Genomic DNA, 21941 nt, shown 5'->3' on the forward strand with positions numbered 1-21941 from the left:
GGGGAGAAACAGAGCGAGCGAGAGAGGCACGCGGGGGGGAGAAACAGAGCGAGCGAGAGAGGCACGCGGGGAGGGGAGAGACAGAGCGAGCGAGAGAGGCGCGCGGGGAGGGGAGAGACAGAGCGAGCGAGAGAGGCGCGCGGGGAGGGGAGAGACAGAGCGAGCGAGAGAGGCGCGCGGGGAGGGGGAGAGAGAGCGCGAGCGACAGAGGCGCCGGGGGGAGAGAGCGCGCGAGCGAGAGAGGCGCCGGGGGGGGAGAGCGCGCGAGCGAGAGAGGCGCCGGGGGAGAGAGAGCGCAAGCAAGAGAGGCGCTGGGGGGGAGAGACAGCACGAGCGAGAGAGGCATGCGAGAGAGGTGCAGGGGGGAGAGACAGCACGAGCGAGAGAGGCGGTGGGGGGGCCAGAACGAGCGAGAGAGCTGTTGTGGGGGGGGGGACAGAGCGAGTGAGAGAGCTGTGGGAGGACCAGCCAAACAAATTCTCCCAACTAACCCCCAAAAGGAAGTGAACTACCGCACAGATGCTCTGTGCGGGTTCAGCTAGTTAACAGTTAATGCATAACACATGGTTACTCTTGAAAACAGTGTGCTCTCTTACACACACACACACACACACACACACACACACACACACACACACACACAGTGTCCTGCTGATGGAAGAGCAGGACATGCGTTGCACACTCCTTTCATCCTTCTGCAACCCTGACAGCACTGCTTGCAAATGCCCAGGGCCTCTTTGGCTCTTGTGTCATCACTCTAGGATGCTTCTCCCATTATTTCCTGTGGGGAAAATGTCCCACAGAATGGACATGATTCTTAAGAAACCCAGAGGCTCTCCCAAGACCCTTTTGTCTGTCCCTTTAGAATATGATCAGCCAGACCAATCTATCCCCTCCACCTTTCAGTAATATTAATGTAGCTTAGCTAATCGTTCTTCATCCCTCAAGATCCTCAGCATATGACAATATAGATTTTTGCATCTTTTACTCTGCAGCTTCATCTGGTGGCTTTGAACACCCCGTTTTCTGGTGATATGCGGGCTGACTACCAGTGCTTTCAACAAGCCCGGGCTGCTGGCTTAGTCTCAACGTACAGAGCTTTCTTATCTTCACATTTGCAAGATCTATTAACCATTGTCCGAAAAACAGACAGAAGTCTGCCCATAGTTAATCTTAAGGTAAAACACATTGTTTACTTTGCTTTCTGAAACTCTGCTCTTATAGTCAGTGTGTGCCATACACTGGAAAAATGATGTTTCTTTTTAATTGTAATGTGCCCTATAAGTTTTTTTAAAAAAAATCTCTTGCAGGTACTTTTAGTCCTCGTTTTGTGGCTCCAACCCTTCTTCATTAACCATGCCCATTTTGCATCACTCTTCCATTTGTGGCCATGCCCCTTCATTAAAGAAACAGATATTAAGCCTTTTCACACAATCACCCAAACCTGGGTTAGAGGCAGCAAATCCAGGTTTGCACGCACGTGTGAACCAGAGCAAATCCCCCAACCCCAGGCTGTCCAAAACCAGGTAAGCCTAGAACTCTTCCTCTTAATCCAGGTTAGAGAGGCAGAGAATGACTTAAGCCCAGACTTACTGCTTGTGTGACCTCCTATTTCCAAATCCACTGTTTGGACGGTGTCCTTCTCCCTTCTTCCACCCAGGAACCACAGAATCCCCTGGCCAGAGCAGATGCCCAGGAAGGGTTGCTCTGTCCCGTAGAGGAATCTTAATGCTTCCAAGATGGGAGCATCCCTGGCCGGGAGCAACAACTGATGTCACTGGTGCTGGCTGTGTCCACCCACACAGCCCTCATTATCCACTCCTTAGCCGCTTAAAGGGTGCCCCACATAGATGCCCCACAAGTCACCAGTGCTTATCAAGGGGAGCTCCCAGGAGCTGTCAGGTGCAAGCCTGTAGTGTGTGCGGGCAGAGAGAATATCCACGGGAGCATGGTGAGCCTCATCAGGGCACATGGCATGCCACAAGAACCCCAGGGGAGCACATAGGCAGCTTGCAGCAACTGCAACAAGCATCACCCACATAGGGGCAGGGTCACCCAATGGGCAGAGCAGTCTTGCCCATCCCCCCCATGAACCCATTTGTTGCCCACACAGGGGCAGTGCTGCACAATGGGCAGAGCTGCCTTGCCTGACCCCACCCACCCCAGGACCTCCTGTTGCCCACACAAGGGTGCAGGAGGGATGGTGCATGAACAGTGGATGACCAGTGGAACAGCACACCCACTAACCCCCAGCAGCAGTTCCATGCCCATGTTGATACTGCCAGGTACATAGAACCGCAGCCCCCGCAGGATCCTGGGAAGCCTGTGGGGTATGCCCCTTATCATCCATTCCTGCCCTCTGGAGTGCACAAGTATGATAGCACATCTGTGGAAAACAGGCAGAACTTCTTAAATTCCAGACGCTCATTCCAAGAGGCAGACTGACCCACAGGCAAACACACAGAGCCTGTCAGCCCACCCTATTGTCAACCCACCCCATTCTCCACAAGGTGGCTGCAGGAGCATCCCAGGCCAAGTACCCAGGGCCAGTGGCATGAAGAGGGTGGCGGAATGGCAGACTCGCTAAAGTCCCAGTGACACCATGGGCCCTACAGTCACCACCACCAAAAGGACCAGAGCAAAATCATGGACAGATTAAGAGGCAGAGGCTCTGGTAAACCTCCTGAGTGTGGACAGTGTCCAAACTGAACTCCATGGGAAGTACTGAATATACGAGGTGTTCAACGGGATCCCGCAGGAGATGACACAGAGGGGGCATGATTGTACCACTATGCAGTGCTGTGAGAGGCTGCATTTCCTCAAGAGAAAGTTCAAGGAGGTCGAGGCCAGTGTTCCCTCTAACAGGGATTCCCAGATGTTGTTGACTACAACTCCCAGAATCCCCAAGCAAAAGCCATTGCAGCTGGGGATTCTGGGAGCTGTAGTCAACAACATCTGGGAATCTCTGTTAGAGGGAACACTGGTCGAGGCGTATAACAGACTCTAGCAGTCAACCCCTGCTAACTGGGCAAAGAGGCAGCTTTTTAATGTGGTGATTCTATTTATTTAGCAGGGGGAGAATAACTGGCCCTATTCACCTCCAGCACAGTACCTCCAGTGACTGTTGCTGATGTCTAGCTAATGTTTCTTTTTAGATTGTGAGCCCTTTGGGGACAGGGAGCCATCTTATTTATTATTTCTCCATGTAAATTGCTTTGGAAACCTTTGTTGAAAAGTGGTATATAAATATTTGTTGTTGGTTGTTGTTGTTGGTAGGGGGTTGAGCCCAGAACCATGGCTGCATATGACCACCTGGTGGGATTTCTGTATGACAGGCACAAGGTCACACTTGGGCACACGCACGGTCATCACAGGAGAAGCAGAAACGGGCATGCAAGTCTGCATCCCAGCCTGCCCCCAAGCATCCAGTGCTCAGCAGGGGCCAACACCCACCACCACCACACACACACAGCTAGCACCAGGATTGGTCTATGGTAGCCAATGAGCCACGCCAGAGGTGCCCAGAGCATGACAGTGAACAGGGGTGGTTCAGAGTTCATGGTGAATGTGACCTTTCTGGCCACTAGGGATGCATGGAAAGAGTTAGACTGTCTCCATGGGCAGAACCAATCAGCATTCTGTGTGGTGGGGCCGCAGCATCCCAAAGCGTGATGCTTCTGCATGAGGATACTTGACGTGGTGCCATGGCTCACATGACCCTTCTTGTCCAATCATGGGGAGGCTGCTGATGCTACGAGGCTTTTCCAGTTTATCCCAGTATTCCATGCTGGGATAGCAGAGGTTTGTCCAGAGGACCTTCCACAGCAGGGCAGGGCTTGCTGCCCCTAATTCCAGGCATGGCCACTGTGCAGATGCTGCTTGTCTGCTCGGTGGGTTTGCTAACCCTAACTGTACGTTTGCTTGGCTGTTCCTCATCAGATAAGAACTTGGCTACCCTACTAACTAACTCCAAATGGTCATGTGCAAGGTCCTAGTAAGTTGTTATTAGCAGTGGTTGTGTTTTCCCTGCCTCAGATCAGATTTGCTGGAAAATAAGCTGAGTGACTTCTCTTAAAAACTGGAAATACTGGTTTATTTCTGAGCTAATCCAAGCTATTGTCAATCCAATTCTTCCAGCTTCCCTCCACTTCACTTTCTGGGCTGGTAGAGTGGTGCTGCAGTAGCAGCAAGCTGGGACACAAAATGGAGGCAGGTCACTCCCTTCCCTGGCAGAGCAGCACTCTGGTGATCATGGCAAACAGGGATTGTCCCTCAATCTCTAGTACCTGACATGCTGCAGCACAGCGTGTCAGGCTGCAAGTAACTCCGGGGAAATGTAATTTACTTAAAAGGCTCTGGACATTTCCTACAAGATCTACAAGGCTACATTTCCCAAGGGTGCATAAGGCCTGGAACACTGCAGGAGCACATCTGGTACCAAAGAGAAGAGTGGAAAAGAGCCCTCCTTCTGTTCCCTCTTTCTACTTGCTGTAGCTTGGCCCCAGCCCAGTAAACTGAGTGGGAAAGGAAGGGATTGAGGGATTGCTGGTGCAAGGGAAATTCTTCTCTCTGGTTAAAATCAGAGCCAGAGAAGAATTTGCAGGTCATAATGCTCGCCTTGTATTTGAGATAAGTATCACACGTCTCATATTTTCAAGACCGTAAAGATGAATCTCAGTGACTTCGCTCATTATGTAATGGATTAAAATATCTCCGAGCATGTAAAAAGAATCTTTCACCACTGAGCAACTCCAGCCTATCCCTAAAGATCTAGAATTAAGGAACAAAGTTTCCTTCCAAGCTACATGGCAGAGCTCTGATATAACCTTAAACCCTTGGAAAAAAACTAATATATTTTTAAACATTAAGCACTGCCTTCTCTACCTTTCTTGTCAAAAATCTGAAAAGATGGTCCAAAAACAGTCTTCAACTTTAAAAGTTTATAGTGGTACTCCCACACATCCTTTGAAGCCTTATGCCCATATAGGAGAGCTGGTCTTCTGGTAGCAAGCATGACTTGTCCCCTTAGCTAAGCAGGGTCCACCCTGGTTGCATCTGAATGGGAGACTATAAGTGTAAAGCACTGTAAGGTATTCCCCTCAGGGGATGGAGCTGCTCTGGGAAGAGCATCCAGATTCCAAGTTCCCTCCCTGGCATTTCCAAGATAGGGCTGAGAGAGATTCCTGCCTGCAACCTTGGGGAAGCTGCTGCCAGTCTGTGTAGACAATACTGAGCTAGATCACGGTTTCTTAACCTTGGGCCCCCAGAAGTTGTTAGACTACTGTTGTAAATCTGTTGGCACGACTGACCTGACAGGATTTACGATCCCTCCAGTTCTACTTCTGTGAGTCAAGATCGAAATTCAGTAGGTAAGAGTAGCAGTTTAGCTGCACGGACAAAAGCAAAGAATGACTGTCAAAGATAAAGTAGTATAAGCAAAATAAAGTCCCTTGAAACTAAACTAGGTACCCTGAAACAAAGAAGCAAGGAAGGAACAGAACAAGGACAGGCTGAAATAAGAAAGGGTGAACAATCCTAAGTACGGGGAACACTGTCTGCGGAAGGCAACGTTGCTGACAGAACCCTCAGGAACAGCGTCCGCTTGATATAGGGTTTGAGATAACCGGGAGCCAATCAGGATTTCCTGACTCAGCATTTCTGTTTCCTCTCCTGTGAGATCTTGCGCCTGCGTGTCTCCCACTGAGCCTTTTTCTTGAGACGTCTTCTTAACACAGGTGAAATTCCAGCTTCCTCCTGATCGGTCTCCTCAGCCCTCATCTCTGCCAGCTGTTCAGAATCACCTGTCTGCTGCCGCCTCACCTCAGCTCTCACAGCCAGGTCCTCCTGCTGTGCTTCTGAGCCTGCTCTCCCAACCAAGTCCTCCCACTTCTCCTCTGACTCTTCTGACTCAGAGGTCTGGGCCATGACACCTACATTTCTCAGAATCCCCAGCCACAAAGGCCATGTCTGGGGATTCTGGGAGTTGTAGTCCAGCAAAATCTGGGGGCCCAAGGTTAAGAAACCCTGAGCTAGATGGACCAAGGTCTGACTCAGTATATGGCAGCTTCCTATGTTCCTGTACACTTACCATTGATGTACCTATCTCTTGCAGCTGTTCTTGCTTGGGAAGCATACAGTAGACACTTCAAAGCGTGGCATGTAGTACTAGGAACTGCATAGGGAGGACTTCCAATCATGTACTGAAACTCAGCATTGCTATCTTTCCACACCCCTCAGTTTGCCCAGAATTTTTTGAGATAAAACAGGAGCCATATTTGCTCAGGCTAACAGGAGGGAAGGGCGGGCAATGGTAAGAATTCCTTTCTACCAAGGAAGGAATGTGGTGAAAGAAACCATGTCTACATCTTCCTTCAGAATTGTGAAATGTTAAAGAGACAGGAAGGTTCTCCAGGTTATGATCTGGGAACTCTAGAGTTATTTGCAGTCTCAAAATGGAAGGAAAGAAAGTTCTCCAGGTTATGATCTGGGAACTCTAGAGTTATTTGCAGTCTCTAAGTGGAAGGAAAGACTAGAGCAGGCAAGATGTGAAAGAACTGGGAGAAAAACAGGATGAATGGATAACTAAATCTGAATGACCAATCTCAAGGTATCAGCTAGCTGAAAGATAATGAAAGATTGCTGCCTTAGAAGATAGTATAGAAGCTGTGAAGTGCAATTGTTATAAAGGTTATGCACATTTTTTTGAAGAGACAAGAATTTTGGACACACCATCAAGCAGTTTACTAATGGGGTAAGAGATCATTCTGAATGTCTGATTCACTTCATTTCTAAAAGGTGGTTTGTTTGTTTGTTGTTTGTTCGTTTGTTTTTCTTTGCAATAGGGAGAAGAGATATTCAAAAACTGGGAGTCAATATTTTCTGGCAATGGAGGACAGTTTGACCTCCGGTTTCCAATATATTCCTTTGATGGTAGGAATGTCATGACAGATCCAGCTTGGTAAGTTCACATTCATGCATGTAATTTTTTAGGCATTACATGAGCTACATGAAATATTGGCTTAAATTTTTAACTACTTAGTACATTAAGATTATTAAGATTAAGATTATTCTCTCAATTCTGCCAATGGAGATCTTTGAATTCCCCAGGAAATCGCCTGGAGAACCTAATTAATCTAGTAGCAAGAGACAGTACTGACCTTTTCAGAGGTGGGATAATACCCAGAAGGACTTTCAGAATTACAGAATCAGCTCAAGCTACTTCTCTTCTTGGGGCCAAATTAAAACTAGAGGAAAGGCTTTCAGTAGAGTGCTAGAAATACAGCTTCAGGCCCCCAGGTCACTGGCATGCAGTGTTTAAGTCACTGCCATTTACCAGGGTTCTGTGCCATTCCAGAGCCAGTAACTTTGGGTTATTTTGGAGAATGTTTAGCAAATTACCAAAATAATCTGTTTTCTCCAGAATATCTCCAGAGAATATTCTGGAGAGCAGGTCTGCCTGTCACTGTGTGTTCCCATTTAGTATCTCAACTGACTGATAACTGTTAGTTTGTCTCAGTCATGGAACAAAAAAATTAACTGTATCGCTGAAATTATTATTTTAACAAACATTATTATTATTATTATTATTATTAAAACATTCCTCTGACTTTAGGCCTCAAAAAATCATCTGGCATGGTTCAAGTCTAAATGGGATACGACTGATTAGCAACTACTGTGAAGCCTGGAGGACAGCAGATCTGGCCGTCATGGGACAAGCTTCACCCCTCCAGTCTGGAAAGCTTTTGGATCAAAAAGCATATAGCTGTAGCAACAGGTTTATTGTGCTTTGTATTGAAAACAGTTATATCTTAGATATCGGTAGGAAATAAAATCCCATTTTTGCTCCGCACATGTAAATTAAAATTTTATGACAAAAAATGTTGACACTGAACTGTAATTTTTAAGTGATGTAAATATTGTACTGTAATTTCACACATAAAAAGAAGATAACCAAAGAAAGCATACCTCAGTACAGAATCATGTTCCAAGATGGTGAAATTCATCTTTCTGGATCATTTCCACCCCACATGGAGGCTGCATAGGAGGTCAGCAGGACTGAAATACCACATTGAAGTGCCTTATTAATATGGAACCTGTCCCCATTATAAGACTGCTTTGGGGTTGGAGGTCAAAGTTCTGACAGGGATATCAGTATGCTGTGTAATCAAGGAGGATCATAACCACAGGGTTCATTCTTTGAGTGAGCCTACAATATGTGTCCCCATGCAGAAGGGTTATGTTATTGTTACTGCTGCCCATGAACTGCCATTAGCCTTTCTACTAGATAAGGTCAGTTGAACTTCAGTAGCTCATTGTCCTCATTTTTTTATTCCACTAAACCTTAGACTGGTGTGCAAGGAGCTGTTTTGGAGACATCCATTGCCCACCCTCCCTTGACTGCAGACAACCATATGTCGCACTGATTTTGAAACACCTCCTCAGTAGCAAAAGCAGGTTGCCTTGGGACACTTCTTTTTAAGAAACACAAGTCCAGAGTTCTCTTGAGCACATGGAACAAGATGCATAGTTTGCAAACCTGACACATTAAAAAGCCCATGATTGGAAAACTAGAACTCTACAGAATGTAAAATCTTCCTTTAGGCAACTGTGATGAATGTAATAGACCTGAGTTTAATCCATTTCACCACCAAAATCTTTGCACACAGAAGGTGAATTTCACCAATATGGAAACAGAATCTGATGCATATTTTGGTGCTACTGTGGTCTATAAAATCCTCATACAGTGTTGATCATAAATTTTAATAATTGTAATGGCCCAGAGGGCCATTTCTACACATGCTGTAGGGCTTTGAGGCTCCCCTCTCTTCCAATGGTAGCCGCCTCTGCACCACCTAAAAAGCCATTCCCAAAACTTGGTGGAACTTCAAGAGTGGTGTCTAATGCAACATGAAGAGCTGAACACTGAAGAGCAAAAATAGGGAAGCCCCTGAGATGCACATGCTGAATTACTTGTGCACACCTGAGAACTCCATCTACTTCTGGTCTATTGACTGCAATAAACTGACTGAACTGAACTCTTAAAAACTTTTTTTGATTCCAACCAATGCAGTGTCTTGTACCTACAAAAGCCATCTGTGACTAATACACTTGCAAGCACTTCTACTATGCTTAAGTATCCATTCCAGTTTAGCGAAAGCTGTTTTCTTGTTGCAACAAGAATTGTGGACAGACAGATGTTTTCATATAGATATTGAATCATATATATTAATTAAATAAAATGTACTACTTTTCCTTCCCCGTCCCTTTGTTGTATCTGTGGAGCACTTATTTCTTCAGGACTGTTGTTCATATAATGTAATTCTCAGTAGGAACTAATTTGTAATTCTTAGGAGTTGTCAGTGAATGATGTGATGTTCCTCACAAAAGCAGTATTATTATCATGCTGTAGACATTTGTCTCCTCTGTATTGTCTTACAGTGTATTTTTAACAACCTGTACACTTGTAGTAGTCACCACTTAAAGTTATCTGTAAGCAATAATCACAGTTTTAAAAAATAAGCTAGTAGCTCTAGTCTTAAATGATTTCTATTATTCATGACATCAAATCAGTACCTTAATAACTATTTTTATTCAGAATATGTTTCTTTCCAGAGTCCTTATCATTTGTAACCAATTTTGTTTTATATCAAATGAAAATGTGAAATTAAGTTCTATTTTTCCATTTTATTTAATATAAAAGCATCTTTCCCACTGGGTCTGGGTCAAGTGTTTGTGTTTCCCTATATAAACCTCTTAATCATATTGGTAAGGCAGTGTTAACAGGCTCTGGATTCTCAAGGAGGTCTAAGCAGGGTAAGTGCAACAGAATTTATTGGCAAAAGTAAGAAGCAGATATAAAGAAATAAGTTGTCACAAAAATAAAATGTAAACAACACAGCACAAATACATTTATACGGGGAAGATCAGAAACCCCTTCCAGCTCTCCTGCCAGCTCTTTGACCTTGGGGAGAAGTACCACCCACCCACAGAATCTCACCTTGCTTTTTTGTAATGCCAGGTCGGTTCAAAATAAAACCGAAATCGTCCACAATTTGATTGTGGATGATGGAACCAACCTAGTATGTTATGCAGAGAACTGGTTGGTGGGCACTAGTGGTCCAGTCTGGTACCAGCTTCTCCCACCAGGGTACTCTGTTGTGGAACAGGTGAGAGGTAGAGTGGCTGTGGGTCCATAAGAATAAGATCTCCCTTGCCAGGTTCTCTGTCATGGAATTAGCCTATAACAAGTGTGTGTACTTAAATCTGGGGACCAGGGACAGATTGCGACTTCTGTTGATGTAGTGTTCACCCTGCTGCCCAACAGAATCCCTGAGCTGACAGACCTGGTTGCAGAGTTGGCATTGGAGTCACCCAGGTTGATGATGGTTGGGGACTTCAATGTTTGCTTTGGGGCAACTTTTTCAGGAGCAACTCAGGAGTTCATGACAACTATGACCCTATCCCAAGTGGTCTCAGGACTGACACATATTGCTGATCACATGCTCAGTTTAGTTTTCTGTTCTGATCAGAGTGGTATTCCATGGGTGGGGACATCGGTGATTTCCTCATTGTCATGGACAGACCACCACCTGGTTAAGGTTTTACAACCACAACCCACCTCTGCAGGGCTGAAGGACCAATAAGAATGGTCCACCCGATGAGGTATTTGGATCCAATAGATTCCAAGATGCTTGGAGGGTTTTATGGTTGGTTCTGCCAGTGAGCCCCTCAACACCTTGGTTCAGACTTGGAATAAGAAAAAGGAAGAAGACAAATCAAATCCTTTTGAAGTAGTGCAGTTGTGCAAGAGCACCTTCTCACACACACACACACACACACACACACACACACACTGATCTATGGGGAAAAGACAAAGTATTCAGAGGGATGGAGGGAGGCCAGCCGGCATCCCTGAGGTGCTTCCAGCTATCACATAGCACCCTCTGTCACTTCCAACTGCAAAACTACTTTTTCTTCACTCACACACACACACACTGGAGTGGGCTCCAGCCTGCAGTAACCAAACCTCTCCCCAACCTGAGGGTCTGCTAATGGAAAAAAATGACACAACTGGCCATTAAACACATATATTTATTTATTACATTTATGAGTTTCTTTTCAGATGAACTAGCTTTCAAAGTGACTTTAAAAAGTAAGGAAAACTACACATACTACTCTTAACAAGACTTATTTATTATTTGTCTGTTTAAAATATTTATACCCCGCCCCTCCAGTGCACTACTGCTTAGTAGTATTTAGCTGCCAAACACTTCCAGACTGGACGGGGGAAACCAGAATGAATATATACACACACAAACACTTTCATTGTATTGATTTTAAATGGCATCAAGATTTGCATTCGTATTACACCCTAAGTCATATTACACCCTAAACCTTTCCAGATGGTGGTTTGTTCGAACAACGAACAGTGTCTAACATGATGCACAGCCTACCTCCTCTGTAATGGTCCGGCTGCTCTAGACTTCAAAGGCAGTCCCAAAACTGTTTTGAAGCAGTGATTACAGTAGCTGCATTTCAGGTTTCCCTGTTGCTGTGAAGCAGAAGTTGGACAACCATCTTTCAGGGATTCTTACCTGGTTTGAGCAGCAGGTTGTACTAAATTACCTACAAGGGCCCCTCCAGCTCTGCAATGCATCATTATTTCACTTTGAAGGTTGACTCCTGCTGTTTAAATCGAATAAATAAATTGAAATAATAATAATAATAATAATAATAATAATAAATCACAGTATTTTGCAAAATCTGGAGATCTAAACCAAAGTGAAAAAAGCTCTACCTGTTGTGTTGGAGAGCCACCTAATGGCGCAGCAGGGAAGAAACCTGCCTAGAGAGCAGGAGGCTGTTGGTTTGAATCCCCACTGGTGTATTTCCCAGAATATGGGAAACTCCTATATTGGGCAGCAGCGATATAGGAAGGTGCCAAAAGGCATCATCTCATACTGCACAGGAGATGGCAATGGTAAACTCCTCCTGTATTCTACCAAGAAAACCACATGGCTCTGTGGTCGCCAGGAGCTGACACCGACTTGACGGCACATCCTTTCCTTTTTCCTTTATTGTGGTGTAGCCTCAAGTCCAACTATCCATTATATATAACTCTCTGGAATTCTACCGTCACCATCTGCTTGATAACCTTGCTCAGGGAGGAGAGATTGACTACAGGATTGTAGCTGGAAAATAATCTGAGCCCATTTCTTCAGGAATGGAGTGCCATTTCCTTCAAGGCAATTGGAATTAGGCATGTGTATAGCTTCTGCCTTTTAGGATTGACCATCAACAGTAAAGGATCCAGCAGTCAAGAAATACACCCTAGACTAGCACTTGGTAGGGTTGCAATGAAGACCTTGGAAAGAATATTTAGATGCCGTGACATGTCTATACCTACAAAGATTAGAATTGTTCAGACAATGGTTTTCCCCATGACACTCTATGGATTCAAAAGCTGGACTTTGAAGAAGCAAGATAGAACAAGTATTGACACTTTTGATCTTGGTGCTGGAGAAGACTTTTGAGGATACCATGGACAGCCAGGAAAACAAAAAAATAGATCATAGAACAAATCAATCCAGAATTTTTACTCAAGGCACAAATGACCAGGCTCAAACTATCATACTTTGGACACATTATGCGAAAACCCAGCTCCCATAAGAAGTCCATAATACTGGGAAACGTTGAAGGAAAGAGAAGAAGAGGACGACCAGCAACAAGGTGGATGGACTCAATTACAACAACAATGAATCCACTACTGAGAGATCTTAAAGGCCAAGTTGAAATTGACAGCACTTAATCAATCAATCAATCTAATGATGCATTCACCACATCCACTGAGGCAGTCACTCCCCTTTGCCTAGATGTTATTAGCCAAGATGGGCAGAGTTGAGCACACAGGTAGTAAGCCATATCCCTGTGACATTCTGAGGCTCTACACACGATTGGTGTGGAGAGCCGGGAGGGGTTTGGCAGGCAGGTCAAGCCTGCTCTCCTCACACGAGTAGTTGTCGTGCCCTGGGCTGCTGAATCGGCTGCCACACTATTACTAGCTCCATCACGGAGCCCATCACGGTTATTGCCTATAAAGCTCTAAACAGCTTAGGCCCTGGGTATTAAATTAAGAGTAAGTCTTCTTCGCCATGAGCCCAATTGCCCGTTGAAATCATGTGGAGAGGTTCATCTACGGATGCCACCAGTTCGTCTGGTAGCTACTTGGGGAACAGGCCTTCTCCGTTGCTGCCCATAGGCTTTGGAATGCACTGCCTGTTGAAATAAGAGCCTTCTCATCTCTGGCAATTTTCAAAAAGGCACTGAAGACACATTTGTTCACCCAGGCCTGTAATTAGATTTATAGTTTTAATAGTTTTTAATGTTGGGTTTTAAATGATTTTGATGTTTCAATTATTATTTATTTTGTTTAATTTGTATTGTTTTGTTGTACACTGCCCAGAAATGCAGGTTTTGGGTGGTATAAAAATATGTTAAATAAATAAATAAATAAATAAATAAATAAATAAATAACCATTGTTGAAGCAGTTGCACAAGAGTGCTCTTGCACAACTGGCAAAAAATTTCAGGAAAGCAGTTGCATGACTGTAGGACCATTGGACATCATGGCCATACAGTCACGCAATTGCATTTGCCCAATTTTTCATCAGCTCTGCACACAGGGGCGTAACGAGGCTGAAGTGGGCCCAGAGACAAAATTTTAAAATGGGCCCCTCGCTGATACACACACACTCACTTCACCTGTGACTTGCCTCTGGGGGGGCCCTCGAGGCGTGGGGGCCCCCAGGCAGCCGCCTCCCCTTGCCTAATAGTAGTTACGCCCATCTGCACAACCCACACAATAGCATTAGCGGCAGTGCTAATACCCACCTAACAATGTGCTGTCTGTGAGCTTTTGAACTCAGCAGGTCTGAGTAAATATGCTTAGGATCATGTCACACATCATTAGGAAGACAGATTAGCATGGGATGTTCTGCATTTTCTGTGGACCTCAAAGAAATTTGGTGAAGCAGCTTCATTTCTGAGCTGATGGAGAAATGGTGTAGCATAGCACCTGTGAGTGTGAGTGGCAAACTGAGAAGTCCTTCATTCAAATCACCCTTTGTATGAACTTACTGGGAGGTCTTTTAAGCAAGCAACTACTTTTCAGCCTCATATCTGCAAAATGGGAATAACAGAAACTTCCAGGGTTATAGTCCTATTAATGCATTATGTTCAACACACATACAATGTGTGTACAGTGTATGCACGTACAGATCTGTACAGAGGTACAGTTATTCATACTATGTTGAATGCATGCACAACAGTACTATCTGAACCGTGCATTTGAGGGACCTTTGAAATGAATGCATTCACACAAAAAATGTATGTGTGCAAAGGTGCTCTTACTTCTGGACTTTGGGGCCGAAGTCCAGGGCCTCCACAGCCCCTGCCCCCCCCATTCTCTGTAGTCTTTCCTGGGTGGTGTGGTCACCTGGCAGAGCATGTTGGTGCTTAATTTGCAGGGGGGGCTTCCAAAGGCCTTTAGGTCCAGGCCCCAAAATTACTTAGGTGCACCTCTGTGCGTGTGTACAGACACTTGAACACATGTACAATCTAAAGTGCTATCTAGATGCTCAGGCTGCAATCCTGTACGCAGCTACTAGAATGCATTCATTGAATCAAGCTGTCTAGGATTTCGCTCCAAATATTCGTATTTATTGGAATCTGGGGAACCAACAATAAGATACATTTATTTTATTTATAGTTAAATTTCTATATGGCCATTTATGCCATGGCAGTTGACAAGGTTAAAATACAACAGTAAAAGCCATAAAATCATAGTAAAACAACCCATACAAACTAAAATACCAAGACAGAGCAGCAAGATATATGCTGGTGTCCTGAGCCACACTGAAGATGCACACATGGATAGTTCCAAGCAAACATGGTAAGTGTGGCTTGCTGGTGCATGCATTTGTGTGCAGTGTGCTGCATATGGTGCTGTGTTTGCTTCCATGGGGCATGCTGTTCTCTGTGTTTGTGTATGGTATATTCCTACACATTGCTCTTAAAGTTAGAAGTGAGCCCAATTTGTAAGATTGTAGAATAGATTTACTCCAGAGATGCAATCCTTGTGGAAGGAAACTGGGAGTTGTAGGGAACAACATCTGGGAATCCCTGTTAGAGGGAACAGTGATTGTGAGAGAGGGAGGAAAAGCCCTCTCTCTGTCCACTTTCTCTACTCCGTGCATACTTTTATACACCGATATCATGTCTCCACATAGGCACCTTTTCCCACAAACTAAAAAGCCCCAGATGCTGTAGCCTTGTCTCATAAGGAAGGTGCTCCAGGCCCCTGGTCATCTTGGTTGCCCTCTTCTGCACCTTCTTCAATCTACAATGTCCTTCTGGTGACCAAAGTGACTAGAGTTGTACACAGTATTCCTAATATGGCCACAGGGCCATCCCTAGGGGGTGCAGGGCCAGGGGTGAATCAGCATGTGTGCCCCCCCACTAACAATTTGATCTAATATACATCATATGTAAAACACACACACATACACATGCACATGATCCAATACATAATTGGATTGCTTACAATGCATCTAGGCACACTTAACTCAAAGTTCGATGTTGGCCACTGAGTGTATGGTTATAGTCAAATAATCTATTATATTTTGAGTTATTTGTGCAAAATAAAGTCATACTTAACTTTCTAATGACCTACAGATACCAAAATTTGCATGAACAATCCTGCCATTGAAATTAGTTGAATGTACTACTGTTTACAGCTTTACACCCAAACATGCTGCGGGAAAGATTTAAACATCATATTGTTTGTACAATATTTTTTAGAAGAAATCCTCAACATGTTAAAAAAAACCCACTACCATATAAATATAACTACCAGATTTTAACTGTTATTGTTCTCAACAGATGTTTGAGAACCATTCAATAATCAGATCAGTAACTCCAAAACCACATCATGCCTGAAAGAAACTAGATTTCTCTCAGATTCACATTTGCCATGTATGGCCACTATTCAATAAAATGAATCACATTTGTAGTGCAGAGCATGGAATTCAGCTCTTCTCCCAATGTGATATATTTGAACTCCCTCAGCATGCCTCAAAAACCATTTGGGCTTTTCAAATGTTTTCAGCAGAATGCTAAAAACAATCTTCAAGAGGGGAGAAGGTTGAGCACCCAAAGAGACTAAAAAACACATTTTGTACAGACGGTGCTTTGGCTAGTTCCCTCCCTTTGCAAGTTTTTTAAAAACCCATTGTGAAAGAAGATTCTTGAGGGCACAGACAGCAACTGAACTCACAAGAATGTAAGATAAGAATATAAAAACAAGTATATTTTTGCAATTTGCAAATATGCATTAGCAGAAGCATTTCTCTTAAATAAAAAATAAATTCCAACACGCAATTTAACATATTCCCATCCCACATGTTTCTTTCCCCACTTACCCCTCTGTCTCTAAAAGATCCAACATTTAAGCAACTGAATGTGCATGAATGTAAAGACGTACAAGTCTCCTTATGCAGATACACACTAGCAGAAACATTTTGGATCAGCTGGGCCAGCAGCAGGCAGGAAAGCAGTCCTGCCCACACCCCAAAACAAAACAGACAGACAGACATGATGGCAAACACAGGTGGGCTGGCTAGTTGCTTGGGGCTGGGCAGTCAGCCAGGGTGAGCCAAGCGCGCAGTGACATCATTGAGACACACCACTTGGAGCCACACACCCCCAAGCACACATGGGCCATGGCGGCTGCCGTGCCGCAAGAGCAGAGGTGGGCTCGGGGCTGCCGAGAGAGCGAAGGGGCTGGCAGACTGCTCACTGCTCACTCAGCCACTGCTGCCCCCCCCCCCCCGCCAACAAGGCAGCAGGAGCACAGCAGACATGTTGGCGGCCATGCTGGGAGCCAAGGCAGGTGCACGCAAGGCTGCCAAGCTGAGTGAGCAGAGAGGCAGACAGGCTGCTTCTCACTGCTTGCTCGGCCACCCACTGGTGGTGTGTGCTGCCGCTGCCGTGCCGCTGCCCCCCAGCCAGCTTGCCAACAAGGTAGCAGCAGGCAGCACAGTACACATGGCAGCTGCCACGCTGGAAGCTGAGGTGGGCGTGGGCGAGGCTGCAAAGCCGAGCAAGCGAAGAAGCAGGCTGCTCGTCGTTACTCAGTGTGTGTGCCACCGTGGGGCCCATCCAAGTGCAGGGCCCAGAGCAATTGTCCCGGTCGCCCTGCCCTAAGGACGGGCCTGTGTGGCCACACCATATATTTGTATAAGGGCATAGTAATATTATTAGCATTCTTATTTTCAAAACCCTTCCTAATTATCCTTCGTATGGAATTAGCCCTTTTCACAGCTGCCGCACACTGAGTCGACACTTTCAATGAGCTGTCCACCATGACCCCAAGAACTCTCTCCTGCTCAGTCAATGACAGCTCAGAACCTATCAGTGTATATGTGAAGTTGGGGTTTTTTTGCCCCCAAATTCATTACTTTACACCTGCATTTGCTATTTGGTTACTCACTCTCCCAGTTTGGAGATCTTTTCCCTCAATTATCATATGAGGTTGAGGTTTGGTTGATCAAGAGAGGCTGAATAGCTGGAAATTATACGCAATAAAATTTAAATATTCTTATTCAGTTTACTAGTACATGAGCAACTCTTTTAAAAATATATATTTATTTAATTAATAAGAAAAGAAAAGAAAAGAACATGATTCACCAGCAACTCTTATAGGATGGAAGTAGGATTTATGCCAATGAAGTTTCAGATTTCCCTGCTGTAATTTACATACTACTATAAGCTCCTAAAAATGGATGAGAACTCAATTTCAAGGAGAAAAATTAAAATTTTGTTCATAAACAATTGGTTATCATACTGTGAACTGGCCATGGTTACATTTAACATAAACCTGCTTTGGTCACCCTGCAGGATGACCTATGCAGGGAGAGAGACAGGGGGAGTGACCATGCAGCCTGGCTAATACTCTTGGATCTCTCAGTGGCTTTTGATACTATTGACCATGGAATCCTTTTGGATAGCCTGGCTGAGTTGGGTGTGGGAGGCACTGTTTGGAGGTGGTTCCACTCCTACTGCAAAGCCTGTTCCCAAAAGGTGGTGCTGGGGAACTACTGCTCAATCCCTTGGCAGTTATGCTATGGGGTTCTGCAAGGTTCCATTCTTTCCCCTGTGCTGTTTAACATCTACTTGAAACTGCTGGGAGAGATCATCAGGAGATTTGGCTTGAAGTACCATTAATATACAGACAGCACTCAGTTGTATCTCTCCTTTTCATCAGACGCAGGTGAAGTGGTGACTGTCCTGGATCAGTGCCTAGATGCAGTAATGGACTGGAAAGGATGAATAAGCTGAGACTCAGTCCAGACAAGACAGAAGTACTGTTGGTCAGTGGTTCCTCTGCCTGGGTGAACGATGTTCAGCCTGCTCTAGATGGGGCTGCATTCCCCCTGAAGGACTAGGTTCACAGTCTGGGGGTCCTCATCAATCCAGCATGGTCACTAGAGGTTCTAGTGACCTCTGTGGCTTAGAGTACCTTTTATCCAGGGATGTGCACGGAACCAGTTCAGAGACCCTTTATGGGCCTCCGAACCGGTTCGAAGGACCGGCGGTTCTGCTGGTTTGATTGCAGGGGGTGTCTAACTTTAAGGGCAGGGGAGGGTGCACTTACCCCTCCCCCCACTTTCCCCCCACTGACGTCTGTTTTTGTTAAAGCCCATCAGGGAGGCAGCATACCTCCCTGCTGCCCCGTTGCCCCCATTGTCTAGATATAACCGGAAGTATCTGATGCGCCTGCATGTGCCAGAGCAGATGCACGCACAGCATGGCCGACGCACGTCCACACCTGATGTGCATACAGGCGTGATGTGTGCATGTGCGCGCTGGCAAACACAGGTGCATCAGATACTTCTGGTTATATCCCAAAAACGGAGGCAACGGGGTGGCAGGGAGGTATGCTAACGCCCCGATTGGCTTTGACAAAAATGTACACTGGCGGGGGGAAAGCACGGGAGGGATAAGTGCACCCTCTACCTCTTTTTAAGCAGCACCACCACCGCCTTCGAGCCGCTGGTGAGCAGTTCCGTGCACATCCCTACTGGCTGATATGCCAACTGCGACCTTACCTGGACAGAGATAGCTTGGCCACAGTTACTCACGCTCTGGTAACCTCACTTAGTAATCTCACTTAGATTACTGCAATGCGTTGTACATGGGGCTGCCTTTGAAAACAGCCTGGAAACTGCAGCTGGTACAAAATAAGGCTGCAAGATTATTAACTGGGACTGGACGTTTTGATCATATTGTGCCAGCTGCACTGGCCATCAGCTGCACTGGCTCCCAGTCAGTATCTGAGCTGAATTCAAAGTGCTTGTTTTAACCTTTAATGCCCTAAATGGCTTGGGACCGGGTTACCCAAGAGAGCGCCTTGCCCCATATGTCCCTACCCAAACCTTAAGATCTTTGGAGGCCCTCTTCCAGGTGCCCTTGCCAAAAGAGGTGAGGGTGGCGGCTACCAGGGAGAGGGCCTTTTCTGTGGTTGCACCCCATTTATGAAATGGCCTCCCCAGTGAGGTTCGCCTGGCTTCACCACTTTGTTCTTTTAAACACCAGGTAAAGACCTTTTTGTTTACCCAGGCCTTTTAAATTTTTGTTTTCTAACTTGATCTGATTTTTAACTAATTTTGAAAGGAGTTTTCAAGCTGTTTTGTATTTTGTATTTTCTTTTCTTCTTTTTTGTCTGTTATGATTTAATGTGTTATGTGTTTTTATTGTATCCTCTGTTTACTCCTCTGTTGTGAGCCACCCAGAGAACAATTTATTATGTTATGGCGGCTAACAAGATTATTTATTTATTTATTTATTATAAACCCTCACAACTTAATCTTGGATCAGACAAAAAAAAAAATCAAAGCTAAATTAAAAGAACTCTCCTGTAATCAAAATGTGGAGATAATTTGTTTTTATTTTCCCCATATCTTTGTTTCATTAAAACAGAGCTTGTCTTACAATTTAGAAGATTTTGTTCTAAATTTTCTTAGAATCTGTTTGCTCTTGTGTAAGGCCTCTTTGCACCTATGTAATATCTTGAGGGATTATATCAATGGAGCACCTTCAACTGAGAATAATATGATGTACATATCAGGCGGTATAGAAATATGATAGATAGACAGATAAATAAATAAACAAACATCCATGATTAAATGCTTTATTGTGATATCTACACTGAACCCAGGAGAGAATTCACTGAACCACCGTTGGATGCTTTGGCCAGTTCTGATGACTGAAGCTACACTCTTCTGTACACTCATCAGGGAGTAAGTCCCATTTAGCATAGTGGGACTTACTTCAGAGTAGTATATACATGTCTCAAATTGCACTGTTACAATAATCTGTCTTCTGTCCAGCTGAGAGAAATATGTTGCTTTCAGAGTTCAAGATTTGCTATAACTGCATAGGAACTGAAAACCAAATTTATTTTAAATGCTGTACATTGTAACAGTGTACAGAGGTACTAAGATGTGTCCTAAACATAAAAAGACATTGCAGATCATATGTACCTTACCGGTTTACTTGTTTTTACTTTCAGTGCTGTTTTATTCAATGGTTGCTTTAATCAATTTGTGACGATGAAATCTTGTAATAACCAAATTGTTTGAATAACAGATCTTTGATGTGCTATCTCTGACTTGATATGATGGCCAGCTGTTCAGGGTGAAAAGTCTGAAAAACTCCCTGAGCACATACAAGTGCTTCAGCACACCCAAGGCAACTTTTTGGATCTCAGCCACTGACATTTAATGGAACTGACACTACATATCTTCAGCCATTTTGCACTGACTTATAATTAAAAAGAAATACTTTTTTAAAGCCTATTTGAAAAAATTACATCTGATTGATTGTTCAGTTTTTATACCATTTTTCATAAAATATCTCAAGATGTTTACAAAAGTTAAAATTCCATAAAAACCACACTTTAAAACCCCTGCTAATTTGGCAAAGAGGCACCTTTTAATGTGGTGATTCTCTTTATTGCGCAGGGGAAGAGTAATTGGCCCAATCCACCCCCAGCACAGTACCTCTAGTGACTGTTGCTGGTGTCTACCTTATGTTTCTTTTTAGATTGTGAGCCCTTTGGGGACAGGGATCCATCTTTCTTATTCATTCATTCATTCTCTGTATAAACTGCCCTGAACCATTTCTGGAAGGGCAGTATATAAATCAAATTAATTAATCAATCAATCAATTAATTAATAATTTTAAAAAACCCTTAAAATCAGTTAAATAGTAAACACAATAAAACATCAAATAACAACCATAAAAAAACCAACAGAAACAGAAAAGCTGAGAGACCCTAAAGGGTAAAAGCCTGAATAAATAAAAAGGTCTTTAGCTGTTTGTTTGTTTGTTTGTTTGTTTGTTTGTTTGTTTTTAAGCAGCCACAGATTTCAAAGAGCAGACATTCACTGGGATAGCATTCCAGAACCTGGGGGCAACAACAGAGAAGGCCCTGTCCCACGTACATGAAAATTTAGCCCCTTTCAACATTGGCAAACGGAGCAAAGGATATTCAAACAGGGATGTGCCCGAATCGGTCTGGAGGCCTCTGAACCAGTTTGGACGTGGCCCAGTCCAGTGGGGCTCGCTTTAAGGGCAGGGGGGTTGTACTTACCCCTCCCGCCACTTTCCCCCCTCCAGCACTCTGTTTTTCTATAAAGCTTTGGGGGTGGCAGCATTCCTCCCTGCCGCCCCTGCCCCCATCATTGGCTGGAAATAGCGGAAGTACCCACTGTGCATGAGCGTGCCGCCTGCGCATCCTCTGTGCACGTCACACATTGCGTGCGCATGCCACGTGCGTGATGTGCGCACGCAATGTGTGGGGGTGTGCATGTGGCAGCAAG

The 21941-nt window shown here is 44.6% G+C and overlaps 1 protein-coding gene across 8 annotated transcripts in view; it reads left to right on the forward strand.

Moving 5' to 3' along the window:
* The window catches only part of COL15A1 (collagen type XV alpha 1 chain), a 301360-nt gene extending 291646 nt beyond the window's left edge, over positions 1–9714 (forward strand). For all 8 annotated transcript variants that reach the window (XM_053259431.1, XM_053259434.1, XM_053259437.1 and 5 more), the window contains 3 exons: positions 996–1178; positions 6843–6958; positions 7613–9714. In XM_053259431.1, coding sequence (XP_053115406.1) covers positions 996–1178; positions 6843–6958; positions 7613–7829 — 516 coding nt within the window. In that variant the 3' untranslated portion in view covers positions 7830–9714. The remainder of the gene's footprint in view (positions 1–995; positions 1179–6842; positions 6959–7612) is intronic.
* Positions 9715–21941: the final 12227 nt, after the last annotated feature.

The sequence above is a fragment of the Hemicordylus capensis genome, chromosome 6 (genome assembly GCF_027244095.1).
Source record: "Hemicordylus capensis ecotype Gifberg chromosome 6, rHemCap1.1.pri, whole genome shotgun sequence".
Lineage (NCBI taxonomy): Eukaryota > Metazoa > Chordata > Lepidosauria > Squamata > Cordylidae > Hemicordylus > Hemicordylus capensis.